This window comes from Bubalus kerabau, chromosome 4, assembly GCF_029407905.1.
Source record: "Bubalus kerabau isolate K-KA32 ecotype Philippines breed swamp buffalo chromosome 4, PCC_UOA_SB_1v2, whole genome shotgun sequence".
Classification (NCBI taxonomy): Eukaryota; Metazoa; Chordata; class Mammalia; order Artiodactyla; family Bovidae; genus Bubalus; species Bubalus kerabau.
This window is the reverse complement of record NC_073627.1, coordinates 103950124-103972464: the sequence shown is the minus strand read 5'-3', so window position 1 is coordinate 103972464 and position 22341 is coordinate 103950124. Positions and strand designations below refer to the sequence as shown.

General features: G+C 37.5%; 1 protein-coding gene across 3 annotated transcripts in view; it reads left to right on the top strand.

The window, feature by feature from the left end:
- IL33 (interleukin 33) overlaps positions 1-22055 on the top strand; it is a 51838-nt gene extending 29783 nt beyond the window's left edge. For all 3 annotated transcript variants that reach the window (XM_055578127.1, XM_055578126.1, XM_055578128.1), the window contains 8 exons: positions 2342-2497; positions 5242-5349; positions 13196-13318; positions 13869-14009; positions 15164-15271; positions 16135-16185; positions 17017-17114; positions 20132-22055. In XM_055578127.1, coding sequence (XP_055434102.1) covers positions 5253-5349; positions 13196-13318; positions 13869-14009; positions 15164-15271; positions 16135-16185; positions 17017-17114; positions 20132-20338 — 825 coding nt within the window. In that variant the 5' untranslated portion in view covers positions 2342-2497; positions 5242-5252 and the 3' untranslated portion in view covers positions 20339-22055. The remainder of the gene's footprint in view (positions 1-2341; positions 2498-5241; positions 5350-13195; positions 13319-13868; positions 14010-15163; positions 15272-16134; positions 16186-17016; positions 17115-20131) is intronic.
- Positions 22056-22341: the final 286 nt, after the last annotated feature.

Here is a 22341-nt window from a genome sequence, read left to right as displayed (position 1 = left end):
ACAAAGAGTCCATATAAGTCATTAATTTACAGACACTGACAACAAATATGTTTTTTTAAAAAAATGTTAAATCTCACTAAATAATTAAAGAAACAAAATTCAAAACATGAGCTATTTCCCACTCTTTAGAAAGCAAACATTTTAAAGGTGATGACTTCCCCTACCCCCACTGGACCCCTGATGCTAAGGCAATGGAGAAAGGGCACGCACTTGAATTGCTGAAATTATAAATCAGTACAAACTTTTTGAAGTCAGTTGGATAATATCTATCAAAATATAAGATGCTTATACAGTTTGATCCAGAAATCTTGCTACAAGGAATGTATGCTACCAATGAACTTACAAAGGCTTACCAGAATCACAACACACAAACACACACACACATAGACCTGTCAGTTACAACACTGGTTATAGCAGAAAAGAAGAAAAGGGAAAAACTGGAAACAGCCAAAGAATTAATCAATACAAGATTGCTTATAGTATATTTATATGATTATGTATATTTGTTCTTGCGGTCCTTGAATGGACCGGAACCTGGTGGTCCGGAGTCGACGATAAGAAAGTGAAAGAGAGAGAGAGAGAGAGAAAGAAAGAAAGACAGACACAGGGACCCAAGCTCTGATGGAGCAAGGGTGCTTTATTAGCAGAAATGCAGGCTTATATATCTTTACAACAGACTGGTTCCAAATAGGAAAAGGAGTACGTCAAGGCTGTATATTGTCACCCTGCTTATTTAACTTCTATGCAGAGTACATCATGAGAAATGCAGGGCTGGAAGAAGCACAAGCTGGAATCAAGATTGCTGGGAGAAATATCAATAACCTCAGATATGCGGATGACACCACCCTTATGGCAGAAAATAAAGAGGAACTAAAAAGCCTCTTGATGAAAGTGAAAGAGGAGAGTGAAAAAGTTGGCTTAAAGCTCAACATTCAGAAAACGAAGATCATGGCATCTGGTCCCATCACTTCATGGGAAATAGATGGGGAAACAGTGTCAGACTTTATTTTGGGGGCTCCAAAATCACAGCAGATGGTGACTGCAACCATGAAATTAAAAGATGCTTATTCCTTGGAAGGAAAGTTATGACCAACCTAGATAGCATATTCAAAAGCAGAGACATTACTCTGCCAACAAAGGTCCATCTAGTCAAGGCTATGGTTTTTCCAGTATGGATGTGAGAGTTAGACTGTGAAGAAAGCTGAGCGCCAAAGAATTGATGCTTTTGAACTGTGGTGTTGGAGAAGACTCTTGAGAGTCCCTTGGACTGCAAGGAGATCCAACCAGTCCATTCTGAAGGAGATCAGTCCTGGGTGTTCTTTGGAAGGAATGATGCTAAAGCTGAAACTCTAGTACTTTGGCCACCTCATGCGAAGAGTTGACTCATTGGAAAAGACTCTGATGCTGGGAGGGATTGGGGACAGGAGGAAAAGGGGACAACAGAGGATGAGATGGCTGGATGGCATCACTGACTCGATGGACGTGAGTGAACTCCAGGAGTCGGTGATGGACAGGGAGGCCTGGCGTGCTGCGATTCATGGGGTCGCAGAGAGCTGGACACAACTGAGCGACTGAACTGAACTGAACTGAAGATTATTACTCAGCTATTACACAGGACAAAATTTTATCAATAGCCACAATATGGATAGTCTAATACATATAAGGTCGCTGACACTGCAAAGAGTCACTGCATGTCTCATCCTATGACTTCAGTCCTGAGAACTGCATGCAGCTCTACTCGTTCTCCAAATAGGAACCAATAAGGAAGAGAAAATCCTTGAGAAATAGAAAACAGCATGCAGGAATCGGCCTGTTAAATGACAATTTGTAATGCTTCCTGTAAAAGGAATTATTCTGACATGTAGAAATGTCATGTTTATGCTTATGATGCGTGTTAACTGTATAATGAAAAAGCTTACAAAATAACATTAGCAGTATGATTCTACTTTTTATTAAAATATATATATATATATAGTACTTCTTCACTGAAAAAAAGAATGTTAGGATCTACAGTATACATGCTTTCCTGTCATTTACACATTTTCTAAGTGTACATATATCATTTTTATAACCAGAAAAAGATTACTTGAAAAGTTCTCAACTTTCTGTAGGAAAGAGAAAGGCAATTAAATAATCTGGGTCCTTATATGCTCTACAGTGAGTAATAAACAGTATGTAGAGTCCAAATGATAGAGGTTTTATCAAAGTTAATGATTAACTGAGTATAACTCATTGAAAGTGCTATGGCTAAAATAATCTAAAAAAAGCTCTGTTTAGGATTTAGTTGTGGGAATGAGAATGCATTCCCACCCATTCTAACCCATTCAACTGGCTCTATTAGGATTGCCTCATTCATCTAATGCTGTCACCCAACATTGCCTAATCCAAGAGTGTGTATATATAACTGGAGTTGGAATATAACTGCATCAACTACTACCAAGTGTGGACAACAGGAAGCCTCATCATTTGAGACCAGCCCTTCACATTTATAACTTAGGTGGGTATCATAACCAGTATGCGAGAATATGTGCCATATATTATTGGAAAGAGCAGCTCAAAAGAACCAGTAACGTTTACAATGCCATGCTCTAATATTTCTGATTTTAAAATAAGAGAATAAACAGTAAATTTTTAAGCATAAAATTTTTTTTAAGTGATTGTATTTTTTAAGGTAAAAGATTTGTAGGTTGTTTAAAGAAAATGTTTTGTCTTTCAGACAAAGATTAGAAAATATTTCCTGTTTTTGACTTATTGCATGCTCCTTAAAAAGCAGTTGACCTTTTCTGTGTCCGTGACTCCATTTTAAATGTTACATTTCATTTTCTTATCTATCTTACATGAATCCGCAGGCTAATACTGGTTTAGAACAGAGTTCCTCCAAGTGTGTTCTCTCAAACTAACCATGGGAATGTTAACAGAGTGAGTTGAGGAGATTATTTGAGATCAAATAATCACTGAAAATAATTAGTTAAACAAAAGTATCCAAATTCTACAGTGAGGGAATGTTAGCACCTTTACTATGCTAATATGAATTCTGACTTTCCAAGAAGTGGAATATAGACTGAAATATTTCCCAGATTTATTTGAAAATACAACTTTTAAAAATGTCTATCCAAGAGATTTTCTTTCTAGGACATAAGGATTCTTGGATAAAAGAGAAAAACAAATCCTGCAATGTAATCTTCATGTTATCAGTAAAATATTACCTGAACACCTACTGTGTGCAGGGTACTATTTGAAGTATTTTCTGTACAATTTAAAATTTAACACAATAAAGCTATCAAAATGCACTATCCCACATTATGGTTAGAAATTAAATATCATATTCTGAAATTTATTATTTAAAAGAATTTGGACAATTGCTTGAGCATTTGAAGCTGAATTCTCATTTCTGCTTACTTTCTTTCTACATTTGGAGGGAGAAGAGAATAGCCAGGGTCAGGAAGCTCTGGCATAAAGATGGAAATCACGAGACTAGATTCTAGTCCTGGTTCTGCTTCTGTGAACCTGGGCAAGGCACTTAACCTTTTAGTCCTAGCCTACTCAACTAGAGTTGGGAGGGTGGGGTGCGCAGTAAATGATGTCTAAGTTTCTCTGCTTCTTATCTTCAACTGTTCTTGATCAATAAAGGTGGCAGAATCAGAGGAAGAAGGTAAGGATTGATGTGAGCCCCTCATGCTCTGTGAGGATAATATTTACTCCCATAGACGATACATTCATTTCTAGGGGCAGAATAGGGAATCTCAATTATGCTATCATTGAAGGATTTTGCTCATCAGACAGGCTGTAAATAGAATGGCTTTATGTAAGATTCTAGTTCCATTTAAATAAGAAAATTTGGAATTTCAGCCTATTGGGGACTTGGCAAGGGACAAAAGTAAAGGTGCAGGAAGTTTATTTTCCAATGAGTCCTGTAACCCAGGAACTCAATATTCCTCCTTTGCTCTGCTAGAAGAACTGGTCCTAATGAAGTTTATAAGAGATTTAAATAATAACCACTCGGGATAATTTGGATTCAATTTCTTTAAAATCTAGCACAAAGAAAGCAATGCTTACTAAAAGAAGTATTAACTATTATAGAATTTCAGGTAATATTAGAGAAAGTTTAAGACTGGAGGAGCAATCTTGCTCCCTCCACAAACCACAGCAACAGTGCCTTACCTTGACCATGAAGCCTGGTTGCAGTACCCTACTGAAAGAATACATGAAAGTGAAAGTGGAAATGTTAGTTACACAGTCATGTCTGATTCTTTGTGATCCCACGGACTGTAGCCCACTAGGCTCCTTTGTCCATGGAGTTCTCTATGAAAGAATACTGGAGTGAGTAGCCATTCCCTTCTCCAGGGAATCTTCCTGACCTAGGCAATTTATAAGACAACTCCATATTCCTTCAAAATGGTACTATGACCCAGCTTGATAATTAAGGAACAGCATCATTGATGATCCTTGCCTGAATCAAATATTAAATTGGGGGCTGCAAAATGGTGATTTTTCTAATTCTGTCATTCCTTCCATAATGAATAAATCTTATTCATTCTTAAGAAATGCTATGGACGTGCAGCATTTTTTTTAAATAAAATGCTTTATAGTCAATTACCATCATTTTTTCTGGTGCTCAAACTATGCCAAATTTGTGCAGCAGGAGACCCTTCAAGGGGACTCCTATGTCCTTTTGACACAATCTCACTAGTTTTTGAATGATTCACTGCTTTCTGGCACAATGACATACTCAGTATTCACTTCTATTATTTCCCAACCCAGATCTACAATCCTGGTTCCCTTCAGTGGAAAAAGTAGTTAGAAAGTAAGATACAGGCACATTGATATTGATAATTCAAATTTAACACTAGAGGGATTTTCTTTTCTATTTTTATTTTATATTTATATCTCCTTTTCCCTGCAGTGAAAATCCTATAACACCAATACATTGTTCTATTCCATAGTATAGCCAAAAACAGTCTCAGAATTTCAAAACCAATATTTCCACTAACAACAAGCCCAAAAAGTAAAGTTTAAGATTGGAATTCTTTTCACCCTCTGACAATAATTCTAGTATGTGTGTATATATATATATATATATATATATATATATATATATATATTCAGAATACTATATTCAAATTTTACTGAATTATTTTTCTATGTAGCTTTGTTATCAATTTTATATTGAGTTAGCCACAGTTGTTTCTGTTTGTTTTCAAGTTGAGACAATTGAACTAACATTATATTTTAATTCAACAGAAGCCTGAAAAATGAAGCCTAAAATGAAGTATTCAACCACCAAAATTTCCCCAGCAAAGAGGAAATGCTCAGCAGGCAAGGCCTTGGTAAAATCTCCCAAGTTGAGAAGTAAGGAATTAAGTCTTTCTGATTGTTTTACACACTATTGTTTATCTGTTACCAAATCTTTATTATTCCAATGTTTATACATGCAAACTTATTAAAAACTACTAAGATGGCTCATAAGTGTATAATAGAGAAGGCTTTGGTTGTAAAATCAGACTATAAAGGGCCAACTTTTGTTTATTTGATATATCACAGAACAGGAGTGGCTTAGGTGATTTAAACCTGCTAATAGTGATAAATATAATTACAGCCTGTCATATCAATTCCTTCTCTACCCAAACCTACTGCCACCGAATCCCAAAACCTTTTTCCCAGATCACCTAACAAAAATTTAAACTGACTGACTTTTATTTAACAAACATTTTTTAAGACCTTTGGTATATCAAGTTTTTGGTCTTGACTTCAGATAAAGGAGAGAATAACAAGTGAAGATATTTGAATAATCCAGGCACCAAATAAAGCAGAATTGACCAAATGATGCTCAAGTTTATCTAGTGGCAAACTCAAAGTGTCTGAAATAAGTCGAAGGGCAGATAAAATCAGAGAGTAGCCATACCTTCAAGATGAAAGAATTATTAACATCTTTGATTCTTAAAATTACCTATCCTAGGAAAGAATTATGCAAATTTACACTCATGTTTTTCATTTGAGAGCAGTAACACAAGAGAATTAACAGAGCTCTGGTGTACTGAGAGAAAAAAGAGAATGAAAAATGGTAGTGGGGACTGGCATATCTTTGTCTTTTGTGCTCCTCCTGATTTCCCTGAACATGTAAGGCTAGAAGAGAAAACAATGTCACACAGAATATCATTTCTGTCTTCCCTGAGGCTCTGGCCCATTAATGCTCCTCTCTTATAAGTAGGAAGACCAATCTGCTGTGGTTTCTGAATTGCCAGGAAATCACAGCTAAGTTAGTTGTTTTATTTATGTCTGAGTCAAAATGCTCCTTTCAGGAACAGTGACTCATTAGAAGTAACTCTGTGCCCCCAAATTCCCTCTTAATAAAGAATGCATTTTCTTTGTACCCTAGAAGATGTGGGCTCTCTATAGATGCTGATATGAGGCAGCAGGCTAGGAATATATACCAGAGTCGCTGGCATTAATGAAAAATGAAAATGTAACCCATCCTTTAAGGGTGCAATGGACCCAACAGCTTATTTATGCCATTTAGAGAAACAATGATTAAGATTATCCCCAAGTCACATTACATTATTTTTATCATTCCTTAGCAGATTTTTCCCTTCCAATAATAACTGGTTCAGTTTAATACTAAAATTGTCATTATTTAAACACTCCTGGCTAAAATTTCAACAGATAAATGTGTGGTATCTGACAGATATGAACTGCTTCTCAAAACTGAAGGTGCAAGAAATGTCACACCTTATTTTTGTAAATAAACTGCTCTGAGTACCCAAGCAACAAAGTTCATTTTAATACCTTCTCCTCCCCTGGGCTAGCAGGATCTTACACAGTGGAAAAGCCACAAAACTCAGTACTTAACCTCTACCGGTATCCATACAGTCAGATCCCACATGAGTTCTGGTCAGCACCAGAGCATTTCACCTCTAGTTTTCACCTCTAGTTCATGTATTGCTGAAGCCTGGCTTGGAGAATTTTGAGCATTACTTTACTAGCATGTGAGATGAGTGCAATTGTGTGGTAGTTTGAGCATTCTTTGGCATTGCCTTTCTTGGGAACTTAAGTCAAAATGCCCCATGGCATCAAAATTTCTGTGGAGAAAAAACAAAAGATACAAAGCTTGGGAGAGAGACCAAAGGTCTACTTACAGTTTGGGGAATCATCAACATATAAAAAGATGATTTAAGTCATTGGAGCAAGCAAGATTGCCCAGAAAGTCTAAACTGAGAAGAAAGACAAAGGACAAAACCTTTAGGAGGACCAACATTTTAGGAGCAAGCAGAGAAGGAAGAACAACAAAGAGACAGAGATGGAGTGATCAGAGGGAAACAAAAAGAATCCAAGAAGAGTGCTGATACAACAGTAAGGGAAGAAGGATTCAGAAAGGATGTGGTCCCCAAATCAAATGTCACAGACAGGTCAAAGATAGTAAACAGTGAGGGGAGACCTTTGGTGAAATTAGTGCTTGGGGGAAAAAAGAAAGATGAAGTCACTCACTTTGGCAGTTCCTGTCAGCCATGGTCTGGCTCTCTCTGTAGCAAAATTAAAAAAAGATTTCTGGGCCCATTCCCATGACATGCCTGAGGGATTTCATCATGCTGTTGCTATGATAGAATTATAGGTTATGAGAATTTACTTAAAAGCCTTTAAAGACAGTGCCCTCGGATATCAAGCAGGATGGAGACATAGGAAATGGCAACAGTAAGTCTGAAAGGCTTTGACCCTAATGGAACACTCTCTTCAACAGAGTTCTCATAGCCATGCCAGCTTTATGCTTTCCTCTCAAGAACACAACCCTCATACCAGTTTCAGCTACCCCAAACATCAAAGTATACCTTCTTCCAAATTCTCCCATCCTGGAATGTGAAGTCAAGTGGGCCTTAGAAAGCATCACTACGAACAAAGCTAGTGGAGGTGATGGAATTTCTGTTGAGCTATTTCAAATCCTGAAAGATGATGCTGTGAAAGTGCTGCACTCAATATGCCAGCAAATTTGGAAAACTCAGCAGTGGCCACAGGACTGGCAAAGGTCAGTTTTCATTCCAATCCCAAAGAAAGGCAATGTCAAAGAACGTTCAAACTACTGCACAATTGCACTCATCTCACATGCTAGTAAAGTAATGCTCAAAATTCTCCAAGCCAGGCTTCAGCAATACGTGAAACGCGAACTTCCAGATGTTCAAGCTGGTTTTAGAAAAGGCAGAGAAACCAGATATCAAATTGCCAACATCTGCTGGATCATGGAAAAAGCAAGAGAGTTCCAGAAAAACATCTATTTCTGCTTTATTGACTATGACAAAGCCTTTGACAGTGTAGATCACAATAAACTGTGGAAAATTCTGAAAGAGATGGGAATACCAGACCACCTGACCTGCCTCTTGAGAAACCTATATGCAGGTCAGGAAGCAACAGTTAGAACTGGACATGGAACAACAGACTGCTTCCAAATAGGAAACGGAGTACATCAAGGCCGTATATTGTCATCCTGCTTATTTAACTTCTATGCAGAGTACATCATGAGAAACACTGGGCTGGAAGAAGCACAAGCTGGAATCAAGATTGCTGGGAGAAATATCAATAACCTCAGATATGCAGATGACACCACCCTTATGGCAGAAAGTGAAGAGGAACTAAAAAGCCTCTTGATGAAAATGAAAGAGGAGAGTGAAAAAGTTGACTTAAAGTTCAACATTCAGAAAACAAAGATCATGGCATCTGGTCCCATCACTTCATGGGAAATAGATGGGGAAACAGTGGAAACAGTGTCAGACTTTATTTTTGGGGGCTCCAAAATCACTGCAGATGGTGATTGCAGCCATGAAATTAAAAGATGCTTACTCCTTGAAAGGAAAGTTATGACCAACCTAGATAGCATATTGAAAAGCAGAGATACTACTTTGCCAACAAAGGTCTGTCTAGTCAAGGCTACGGTTTTTCCAGTGGTCATGTATGGATGTGAGAGTTGGACTGTGAAGAAAGCTGAGCACCAAAGAATTGATGCTTTTGAACTGTGGTGTTGGAGAAGACTCTTGAGAGTGCCTTGGACTGCAAGGAGATCCAACCAGTCCATCCTAAAGGAGATCAGTCCTGGGTGTTCATTGGAAGGAATGATGCTGAAGCTGAAACTCCAATATTTTGGCCACCTCATGGGAAGAGCTGACTCATTGGAAAAGACCTTGATGCTGGGAGGGATTGGGGGCAGGAGGAGAAGGGGATGACAGAGGATGAGATGGCTGGATGGCATCACCGACTCGATGGACATGAGTTTGAGTGAACTCCAGGAGTTGGTGATGGACAGGGAGGCCTGGCGTGCTGTGATTCATGGGGTCACAAAGAGTCGGGCATGACTGAGTGACTGAACTGAACTGAAAGTATTACTTCAAACACAGTCAGCTCCCAAGGAATTATATCCAGATTTTGTCTCACTAGATGCTACTTGCTGCACTACTATCTTCAGCCCCTAATCCTCTTCCACATCCACAATATTTCCTCAGTACTATGACCTTCACTTCTAACTGCCCAAGTCCCATATCCTACTCCCCACAGAGTCCACTTCCAATATTGGACATACCTGGCATGGCCCTATGGGACACTACTCATTAAGATAAGCTTATAAGGAATGAACATATTTAGAGTATCATCTTATGCCTTTTAACTCAGAAAAGACAATGTGATACAATATAGTGTAAGCCATGACAGTTGGATTTTGCTTTTCTATTTTGTAATGCAAGTGCCTGACTTAAGCTTTCATTGCTGAGGCATCTACTTCAAAAATGATCATCTCAAATAAACACACATATAGTCCATGGAATTCTCCAGGCCAGAATACTGGAGTGGGTAGCCTTTCCCTTCTCTGTTGGATCTTCCCAACCCAGCGATCGAACCCAGGTCTCCCACATTGCAGGCAGATTCTTTATCAGCTGAGCCATAAGGGAAGCCCAAGAATACTGGTGTGGGTAGCCTATTCCTTCCCCAGTGGATCTTTCTGACCCAGGAATCAAACCGGGGTCTCCTGCATTGCAGGCAGATTCTTTACCAACTGAGCTACCAGAGAAGCCCAAATATACACAGCCAGTCACAAAACTAGATAAAGATCAGAAGATCTTGGTTGATTTCCATAACTGACAATTTGGACTACTTGCTTTTTTTTATTTCCTACTCTTCCCATGCTTTAAATTCCTGCTTGTATATTTTAAATTCACCAATAAACAGTGAGCTCTCACTATCTTAGGATCACACACTCAATCCCAATAAAAGGCAGAACCTCAGGCCCATGCACTCTCTCTACCTGTGACCTCTCTGTGTGGTCCCAGATATGCAGCGTAATTTCCAAATCCTATAATTATAGTCAGAGCTATGGGTTTTCCAATAGTCATGTATGGATGTGAGAGTTAGACCATAAGGAAAGCTGATCCCCAAAGAATTGATGCTTTTAAACTGCGACGTTGGAGGAGACTTGAGAGTCCCTTGGACTGCAAGGAGATCAAACCAGTCAATCCTAAAGGAAATCAACCCTGAATATTCATTGGAAGAACTGATGCTGAAGCTGAAACTCCAAGATTTTGGCCACCTGATGTGAAGAACTGACTCAGTGAAAAAGGCCCTGATGCTGGGGAAGATTGTAGGCAGGAAGAAAAGGGGATGACAGAGGATGAGATGGTTGAATGGCATCACTGACTCAATGGACTTGAGTTTGAGCAAACTCTGGGAGATGGTGAAGGACAGGGAAGCTTGGTGTGCTGCAGTCCATGGGGTTACAAAGAGTCGGACACAACTGAGTGACTAAACAACAACAAGAAATAATTAACTTTTATTTCTTCAATTTTCTGATGGTTATTGCTGAAAGGCATTTTGCAATCATAATAAGAACATTAAGGGCCAGTCCAAATCCAACATTGGTTATTATTAACAGGCTAAGATCAGCACAAAACAAACAATTTATAACATATTGTATTAAATTATTGTCAGGAGGCCAAGTTCAGGGTTGACTCTGGCACAGCTTTGTAAATTATCTTTGCATTAAATACATGTAAGATACCACAGTTGACATATCTAAAGTTATAAAGGAATATTAGGAATTTCCAGGGCAAATGAGTACGATTAAATGGCCTTACCCTGTTCAAACAGTTGAAGACACCTAAAGGTAGATGTTCATCCGAATTGGAGGCAAGATATAGAAAAGTCAAACCAGTAACTAACAAAAGTTTATTCCACTTAATTTTGATAATCATATTAGGAAGGCAAATCTACAGAATTTAAAAAAAGATCATAGGATATATCTGAAAATCACAAGTAATTATTTTCATTTTCTGAATTACTGTGAATTATTGAATTTGGCTATATTGTATAAATTTCTTGATAATTCATTGGCTATAATTTTGAAAATCGAGATCTTATCACCTAGGTGTTATCACTTTCTTTTCTATTTGACTTTTAAAGGCTTTTTTAAAAATGATTTTCAAGTGGCAAATTTAATTTTTATTTGAAATTTTAATTTTTATTTGGATAAATTAAATAAGAATTAATGAATAACTGATTTTTTTTACTTCAACTGATTTAATTTCAGTTTGTGTTTTGTTAGTCTCTAAAATTGCAATATAGCATTTTCTTAGATGGAGTAGATGGAGGTATAGCTTTGATATTAGACACACTTGAGTCACAACTTCTCATCAGAACTTTGGCAAATATCATGACTGCTAAGAACTTCAAATCATCATTTGTAAAATGAAATGAATAATACCTACCTTGTAATATTATTTGTGAAGGTTTAAATGAAAATTATGCACAGTGCTTGGCCCACTGTAGACACACTAATATTTGACAAGGAAGCCAAGAATACTCAATGGAATAAAAAACAGTCTTTTCAATAAATGGTGCTGGGAAAACTGGATTATAACATGTAAAAGAATGAAACAATCCCTATCTACACCACTCACAAAAATTAACTCATAATGAATTAAAGACATAAATGTAAGACCTGAAACCATGAAACTCCTAGAAGAAAACATAGTCAAAAAGCTCCCTGACCTGGGTCAGTTCAGTTCAGTTCAGTTCAGTCACTCAGTCGTGTCCGACTCTTTGTGACCCCATGAACTGCAGCATGCCAGGCCTCCCTGTCCATCACCAACTCCCAGAGTTCACTCAAACTCATGTCCGTCCAGTCGGTGATGCCATCCAGCCATCTCATCCTCTGTCGTCCCCTTCTCCTCCTGCCCCCAATCCCTCCCAGCATCAGAGTCTTTTCCAATGAGTCAACCCTTCACATGAAGTGGCCAAAGTACTGGAGTTTCAGCTTTAGCATCATTCCTTCCAAAGAACACCCAGGACTGATCTCCTTTAGAATGGACTAGTTGGATCTCCTTGCAGTCCAAAGGACTCTTGCGAGTTTTCTCCAACACCACAGTTCAAAAGCATCAATTCTTCGTGCTCAGCTTTCTTCACAGTCCAACTTTCACATTCATACATGACCACTGGAAAAACCATAGCCTTGACTAGACTGGTCAGCTATTCTTAATAACCTTTGCAGACTATAGTCATCTCTCTAAAATTATTAAAAATAGATTCTAGGTAAGTAGAAAGGATTATAGATTTCATATTACCAAAGAGCTCCCTGCCAGCTAGGCAAAGATTGATATATGTTAGATGTAGAGCCACACTCTCTTATGTCAGTTTTTAAACCAAAATTTTTTCTAAAGACCTAAAACTTTTCATAACCCATTTGATAGCAAAATATGGCCTGAATTCATTTCCAGTTCTTGCCTGGAGAATCCCAGGGATCGGGGAGTCTTATGGGCTGCCGTCTACGGGGTCGCACAGAGTCGGACACGACTGAAGCGACTTAGCAGCAGCAGCAGCATTAACAGTTAAATCCTGACCTAAACCAACATGAAGTCTTTATTTATTTCACTTGATGTATATTTTCCTGTGCTTCACTATAAAGTTATTAATTTTTTATTATGAGGTGCTCCCCTAGTCCCTGCTGGGTGTGTTTCCCTAGCCCCTGCTGGATGTGCCATTTATAGACAATATGTATTCTACACGACAATCTTAAAATCTAAAAAAACTCTGAATTTTGAAAAACAACTGGCCCCAAGGTTTGTGATAAGATACTGTGGACTGTGGTTGCTTTCTTGACCTGCTACACTCAGGGTTTGTAAAAGGATAAAGAAGGATGGAATGAAATGGTATCACAATTTTTTCAATTATTTAGAATCCCAACAGAAGGCTGAAGAAGTTTGTCAGATGTACTATATGCAGCTACGCTCTGGCCTTAAAATAGAAAAAAAGGTCTGTTACTTTAGGAAAGAAACCACCAAAAGGCATTCATCAACAGGTAAGGAGAAACTATGCATTTCCTGATAATTTTTCAACATAATGATGGGCGTTGATTTGCCTTCACTTATCACATCAAGATACACAATTTCTTTCCTCACCCAAATTCCTTCTGGAAAAGAGCAAGGATGAGAAACTATTTTTTAGTCATTTTCAGAAGGGCATATAAAGTTTTTAATAGTGTGGAAGAAATGGTTATATCATGTTAAATAAAAATAGAGGATACAAAATTATAAATATATTTTATAATATTTTTAAATGTTTTTTCTTTCAAGAAAGTAAACTAAAATGTTAATAGTGGTTGCCTTTTTGGGTATTGAGACCATGAGTGACTAGTTTTCTTCTGCCTGGACTCCAGTGAGTGTGTCCTATTGGGATAAAAGTATGTAGAAAGTATTGATCCCTTCAGACCATAGCATGACCAAAGCCCTGGGGTCAGTCATCACTGTGAGCAAGCAGCCTTGACTGGAAGTCCTCAAAGGGGTGATGGGAAGGGGTCTGCACTGAGTGAGGACTGACAGTCCACTCCTATCCCCACCCCCATCCTGCAGCTGAGAAGTACAAAGAGCATCTGGCATTAGTTGCCTATGAGCAGCTGAACCACTTTCAACAGTCTGTGGACCAGGGCTTCACCTTGGGTAAAACCATGGTCCAGGAATACACTACAGCAAATGGCCTTCCAAGTATCAAAGGTAAGATTGGTCACAGGGGTGTGTGAGGGTGAGAAGAGAGGCAGGACATGGGACCCTCGCAAGTGCTGGTCCAAGAAGCAGCCCCAACTCTACAATTTCATGTATATCAGAAACTTCTGTCCTTTTTAAGTGGTATCCAAAGTAGTACAGGGTATCTGCTCTAAAGTACTTGTGCATTCTATAGTCAGAACTATATTATTATTTTGAAATGCTTGCTATGGATTGGAATTTCATCTACATAATTCCTGAGAAAAATATATTATCCTTTTTGGGGGAAAAAAACACATTATCTCTCCAAATTTCAACATTTTGACAATGAAAGAAAAGGAAGAGCTATTATATTTTCAAATACAATTTCAACTCAAAAATTTTAAATAATTGTTGATTGTTTTAAATTATATCACACACTTGTGAATAAATTCAATATTTAAAGTTCTTAATGTTTTATATATTATTTTCTTTAGCATAATTTTACACTATAAATAAAATATAATTTTTTTTCCTCTAGGGCCTATATATGTAGTCTCTAAATCTGACCCAGTTTACCCCAGCATGCTGCAGAAATATCATTTTTTGCGTGTGCTGATATATTAAAAAAATTGAGAGTACTGATTTAAGTGTTGCAGTTTTTTTAGCCAGAAGACAAAATGAGGCTCACACTTGCATCCTCCAGGACTGTTGAAAGTCTCCAAGTAACTCCATCTTTATAGATGGGTATTCACTTATCCATGTCTATCAAAATACAGTCCCCTGTTGTCCACAGTTCCCTAGATCATATAAATTAAGAAGCAGAGTTTTCTTCAGGCAATGTCTATCACTTTTCCAGTTTCTTTCTCCCCATCAAACCCTCCCCGTAAGCACACTAATATGGCCTCCCATGGCCTTCACACAGGAGGCTAGCATCTTTGATCTCCTTCATGCAGAAGGTTAGCATCTTACGATCCCATAACGTAGCTCAACCTTTGAGCTATGTTAAGTTTGTGCCTGAGACTTTCATCTATTCAACGGTGATAGACAAAGTACAACTCAAATTGCAAAGACAAACAAACAAACAAAAAAAACACAACACATTTAGAAGGTTTCTTAATTTCCAAAAGATTTTTCATGGAAACAAGTTTTTAAATTCTTAATGACAAGATTTTTACTTGTTACAGAACATTCTGCTTCCCTGAGTACATACAATGATCAGTTCATTACTTTTGTTTTGGAGGATGGAAGCTATGAGATCTATGTTGAAGACTTGATTAAAGACCAAGAGAAAGGTAGACTTATTTCCTTTTGTCTATAATAATATAATGATGACTAGTAAAGTAAAAATTAATAAACTTAGCAAACTGTAAACAATAGATTAACTTAGATATGGCTAATAGATTTCATGCTATGTGCTAACTCCAATGCACTGGCAATAGATGCTTGAATATCACTGTATTGGGGAGGATTCAGAAGCTTATTCAGGGTTCATCAAGGAAGAATGATGATATTGAGAAGTCGCATCTGTTGTGAAATATGGAAGGAAGTACCACACATATTTACTGTCATTAAATTATTAATATCTACTAGGTCTTTCCAGTTTTATCAATACCACTAGAGTGTAATTCTGGAGAAGGCAATGGCACCCCACTCCAGTACTCTTGCCTGGAAAATCCCATGGATGGAGGAGCCTGGTGGGCTGCAATCCATGGGGTCGCGAAGAGTCGGACACGACTGAGCGACTTCACTTTCACTTTTCACTTTCATGCACTGAAGAAGGAAATGGCAACCCACTCCAGTGTTCTTGCCTGGAGAATCCCAGGGACGGGGGAGCCTGCTGGGCTGCCGTCTATGGGGTCACACAGAGTCGGACATGACTGAAGTGACTTAGCAAAGCATAGCATAGAATAGAGTGTAATTCTAGCAAAAGAGTATACCAATGCTATGAACAACATTTTAAATATTTTAATACCAACATTGTTGGAGAAATCCTCAGAGCATATTTATACATTTTTAAGACCTTCCTCAAAGCCACAAAAGTTTTGCTTTTATTGATACATAATAAGAGGATGTTTTCTGATGTTATATATGTTGAAACTGAAATCATTTGATAAAATTGTATCTCACTAAAGGGATTTTATGCATTCTCTTTCAGACAAGGTGCTACTTCGTTACTATGATTCCCAATTCCCCTCAAGTGAAACAGGTAATTTGGGAGGCTGAGTAGCTCTGGGGCTAGAATTCTTAAATTTAGGGGTAAAGACAAATCCAAACATGTTCCATGGGAAAGGAAGGTGTCTCAGAAGGTTCTCTCCTACCCAATTCATGGTAAAAATATTGGATTTTAGATTTTAAAAGGACTTATTCTATCTCATCCATTTTGCAGTTTAATAATTAGAATAAATTGGCTGCATTTTACAGAGATTCAGAATAACAGTGTCTTAAGTTACACAAAATTTTATTTCTGTTTTAGCTAGGGCATAATGGCAGTTCAACATGTTGCCCAGGGACCAAGCTCCTTTCATCTTTGTGGCTCTGTAGCATCTACATGATTCAAGATTCCTTGCCACCATGAAATATCTTATCAGAAGGACAGAGGAAGACAAACTATGAGTTTTATTTCCTTTAAGAACACAACCTGGAAGTTGTACCATTCACCTTATGTTGGTCAGAACTAAGACATATTGCTACATAAGGCAGGCTTGGAAATATTCTAGAGGAGTTAGATATTGGGAGAACTATCAGTGGCTTTCTATGCAGACAGGGAAGCTGACACTGAGAGCAATACCCATTAGAGTCTCAATTCTACTATTAGAAAGTGTATAAGAAAACTAACCTCTCTCCTAAAGGGCCTTAGAATTACACCTTACTGTCCAATGGCTCTTTAGTTTTATCTGGGTACAAATGTTTCTAATAGATGTGTTGGTGAATGAAATAGTCATTTTACACCTTGGACTCTTTTCCTGGGTGTTAAATTCATTTAAATTAAAATGAGTTACAATTCTTAACTTTATAATTTGTGTTTTTTAATTGCAAGATGGTGGTGGCAGTCATCGGAAGTTAATGGTAAACCTGAGCCCCACAAAAGACAAAGACTTCTTGCTGCATGCCAACAGTAAGGAGCACTCTGTGGAGGTAACAGAAACATGCACCTAATTGTCATGACTGACTCTACTCATCTGTGCAGATTTGGGGGTTGGGGGTACTTCGAAGAAGCTTTGTTTGTAATATTGTAAATAAAACAAAATCAGTTACAATTAATACCTTGCTTCTGAAATAGGGAAGGGAGTAAAATTGGCATGTGTAGCCCTCCTACTGAAAGTCTGGTCTCTGCCAGCAGTGCAGCATTACCTGGGAGCTTGTTAGAAATGTAGACTTTCAGACTCCCTCACAACTGAATCAAAATGCACATTTTAACAAATCTCCAGGAGACTCATAGGTCCTCCTGGGTACATAGGTACTCATAGGTACATAGACTCATTAAAGTTTGAGAAGCACTGCTGAATAGAATGATATAAAATCCTTTCTATTTGGCTGTAGGAACTACTGTTTTCTTCCAGGCAGTATTTCCTTGTAAAATATCATTATCTTGGGCAACTGAAAAGTCATTTTATAGTCTGAAACTGCTAAAGGGGAGGGTTCATAAACATTTCCAGATGCCAAGATACAGAGATAGCATAACAACCTACATTCTAATCATAGGATTCACTAAACTGTCTTCCTCAGTTAGTAAATAGAACTGTTATATTGGTCGTGATAAGTGAACAATGAAAAGAAATAGAGGAAAGCAATAGAATGGAAAAGACTAGAACTCTCTTCAAGAAAATTAGAGATACCAAGGGAACATTTCATGCAAAGATGGACACAATAAAGGACAGAAAAGGTATGGGCCTAACAGAAGCAGAAGATACTAAGAAGAGGTGGCAAGAATACATAGAAGAATTGTACAAAAAAAGATCTTAATGACCCAGATAACCACAATGGCGTGATTACTCACCTACAGCCAGACATCCTGGAGTATGAAGTCAAGCAGGCCTTAGGAAGCATCACTACAAACAAAGCCAGTGGAGGTGATAGGATTCCAGCAGAGCTATTTCAAATCCTAAAAGATGATGCTGTTAAAGTGCTGCACTCAATATGCCAGCAAATTTGGAAAACTCAGCAGTGGCCATAGGACTGGAAAAGGTCAGTTTTCATTCCAATCCCAAAGAAGGGCCCTGCCAAAGAATTTTCAAACTATTGCACAATTGTGCTTGTTTCACATGCTAGCAAGGTAATGCTAAACAATATGTGAACTGAGAACTTGAAGATATACAAGCTGGATTTAGAAAAGGCAGAAGAACCAGAGATCAAATTGCCAACATCTGTTGGATCATAGAAAAAGCAAGGGGATGCCAGGAAAACATCATCTTTTGCCTTTTTTGACTAGGCTAAAGCCTTTGACTCTGTGGATCACAACAAACTGTGGAGTATTCTTAAAGAGATGGGAATACCAGACCACCTTACCTGCCTCCTGAGAAACCAGTATGCAAGTCAAGAAGCAACAGTTAGAACCAGCCATGGAACAATGGACTGGTTCAAACTAAGGAAAGGAGTACATCAAGGCTCTATATTGTCACCCTGCTTATTTAACTTGTATGCAGAGTACATCATGTGAAATGCTGGGCTGAATGAAGCACAAGATGGAATCAAGATTGCCAGGAGAAATATCAATAACCTCAGACATGCAGATGACACCACCCTAATGGCAGAAAGCAAAGAGGAACTAAAGAGCGTCTTGAGGAAGGTTAAAGAGAAGAGTGAAAAAGCTGGCTTAAAACTCAACATTCAAAAAACTAAGATCATTATATTGGTCCCATGACTTCATGGCAAACAGATGGGGATAAAATGAAAACAGTGACAGACTTATCTTCTTGGGCTCCAAAATCACTGTAGATGGTGACTGCAGCTATGAAATTAAAAAACACTTGCACCGTGGAAGAAAAGCTATGACAAACCCAGATAGTCTGTTAAAAAAAACAGAGACATCACTTTGCATACAAAGGTCCATATAGCCAAAGCTAAGGCCTTTCCATTAGTCATGTACAGATGGGAGAGTTAGACCATAAAGAAGGCTGAGCACTAAAGAATTGATGCTTTCAAACTGTGGTGCTGGAGAAGACTCTTGAGAGTTCCTTGGACAGCAAGGTGATCAAATCAGTCAATCCTAAAGGGTATCAACACTGAATATTCATTAGAAGAATTGATGCTGAAGCTGAAGCTCTAATACTTTGGTCATCTGATTTGAAGAGCCGATACCTTGATGCCAGAAAAGATAGAGGGCAAGAGAAGAAGGGGACAACAGAGGATAAAATGGATGGCATCACTGACTCAATGGACATGAGTCTGAGCAAACTCAGGGAGATAGTGAAGGACAGGGAAGCCTGGCGTGCTGCAGTTCATGAAATCACAGAGAGTTGGACACGACTTGGTGACTGAACAACAACAACAGCAGTATAGCCATGAAAGGTACTAATGTAAACTCTGGATGCATCTCCCTTAACAAAACATTTCTAAGTTTATATAACAGTGTTTGGCATATATAACTACTCAACAATACAAGCTGACTTCTAATGAGCTTTATTATATATTCCAAGTTGTGTGCTAAAGGTTAAGTATTGTCTTATTTCATTCTCACAGTAACTCTCTTATGAAGTCATTGTATTGGTCAGGTACACTGTGTAACGAACCACTTAATAACTTAAAATAATACTCATTTATATCACTCACATATCTATGGGTAAGTTAGGGGTTGAACTAGAAAACTGGCTGCAATAAAAACTTGAGACTTGAAACATAAAGCAAAGTGTCTAGTTCTCAGAGATACCACATGGCAAAAAGAGAAGTATGAATCCAGAACTACTGCATCAAGATCCACTTATTCTAAGCCATTATGTCTCTCAAAATATACTATCAGTGAATCAAATCAAATTCCCCTACGTGGGCCCTCTGCTCACTTCCTCCCCACTTCCTATCCCCTATCCAGTAAGCAGGCTTGCTAGAAATATCAAGTTATGAATAATTATTCTGTTTTAGTTTTCAACACAGGGATGTAAAGTTGACTCTGAACTTCTCACTCACATATTGGTTACTTTCTCTCTTGTTTTCCTCAGCTACAAAAATGTGAAGACCAGTTGCCAGAACAAGCCTTCTTTGTCCTTCATGAGACGTCCTCCCAGTGTGTTTCATTTGAATGTAAGAGCAATCCTGGAGTGTTTCTAGGAGTAAAGGATAACCAACTAGGTCTAATTAAAAGAGGGGAACACCCTGAGGATTCAAATACACAGAATATCATATTTAAGCTCTCAAACTTAATGTGATGGAAAGCTGCAGATCTTGGGTTGAGTAGCCCAAATAGCTACCACTGCAAAAAAGATGAATATAAAGAGACAGATAACAAGAAGGCAAATGGAATGTTTAATATGGTGTGGAATGTTTTCCTTATTATGTACAAAAATTTTTTTATAACCCTTCAGTTCTGTTTTTCATTTCCCTCTGTATATCTCTCCATATATTCTACTGCATATTCAATACAAATATTGGAATATTCAATAGCACATGGTAAAGAGACTTGCCAATATTCTGAAGTATACATCTGACCTTTACTTTTTTCCTACTTTCAATCCAGAAAGAACTTAGTATTTAGAGTGACACCTCTGGGGAGAAGCAAAGGGCCTTATCCCTAGTCTTGCTCTAGTCAAAGATCAATTTTAAAGAGCTACATAGGGACATCATTTTCCAAGGTTCTCAATAATAGCCTCAACCACTTAAAGGCACTAATAAAAAGACAACTGGAAGCTACACAAATTGACCATTTCACAACCAGAATAAAACATCAAGATTGTCTATAAATACTCAAAACTTCAGATGCCTAAATGGCTAAGCAGGTAATATGAATATGTTAAAAGGCAAGAATAATTTTAAAATTAAGAAAATTAAATCTAATATTTAAAAGTGAATAATTTCATCTCTCATTTTTAAAATTCCAATTTTTATAGATTGCACTAACTTTAAGTAAGGCATTCTTACATTAGAAAGTAAAATAAATTTTATTTCAGACATAAAACTGAAATTATTAGGAATATCTAACAAACTAGAATTTTTTTTTTTGAAGCATTGAGCCACAACATATGTTCAGGCATCCAAGTACCATGGACTGCAAGTGCTATGGAAGGGCCAGGAGTCCTCAACCTACTAGAGCTTACATGGGACATAGGATTAATATTATAATTTCAATAACTGGCTATCCCTCATATGTCCTTCTGACCCTGACTTTCAGGAACCCATGACTTTTGATATATTCATCACCTTAAACAAAATTTTCTCTAATCCTTTCTTCTCACATGCACAATTCCTTTTATTGTCTGATTTCCCAATGACCCTGCTTACTATGGAATGTGTGACTTGCTCCTTCCTCTTTTCTTTTGACCAACTGTGTCCTTTTGTACTCCCTGACCTCACTTCTACATCACCTGATCTCTCATGCCAATATGTTTACTCTGCTTTTTCTACCTGATGCTGTAGAATTTTACATAAACCTATTGGTGGCAATATTTTTCATTAAACATCTTTGTGTTTTATTGTTACTAAGGTACTAAAGTTTATAGTCAATCATATAATAACATTTCTCAACTACTAGTTTTTGCTTATTTTAAAACCTTTGCAATTTCTACTGTAATTTTTCATAGGTGTAATACTGACAATAAATGATAAACATAATGACAAAATACTTACAAAATAAGACTTTTTCTGAAAGTGTAGGCTTTTTAAGTTGTTGAGATATATTGACTATAACTGCTGGTGCAACATAAAAGAGGCTGTGAATTACTATATGAGGGCAAAAACCTATAGAACAATATATCTTTGTTTCATTACTTTGTCAATAATTTAACTATAAAAACAACAATAAAAACAGAATCTATATCATTCCCTCTGAAAAACACTAAATGTTGATGATGTGTATCTGTATAATATACTTAAAATGATTACTATTAAGTAACCAAATATATCCATTACATTGTTCATATTCTTAAATAAACGGTGTTTTTCAAAAGTATATGAGACCAGAGTGATTTTGTCATAAAATGACTCAATGTTGTAAAATTCTTAAGTGAAAGTACACATACCCTAATCCATCAATGCTAGTAAGTGGAGGAAGTTATTTCTCTAATATTTTTGGTGATTCAAAATTAAGTAAAAATTTCCAGAGAAGAGATTGTGTCTTTTTCATTTTTGCACTCCCAGTGCCCATCATGGTGGCCAGCACAAAGTAGGTATTCAGTGACTTAAACCCAAGATCAAACAGCCAACATGTACTTGCATT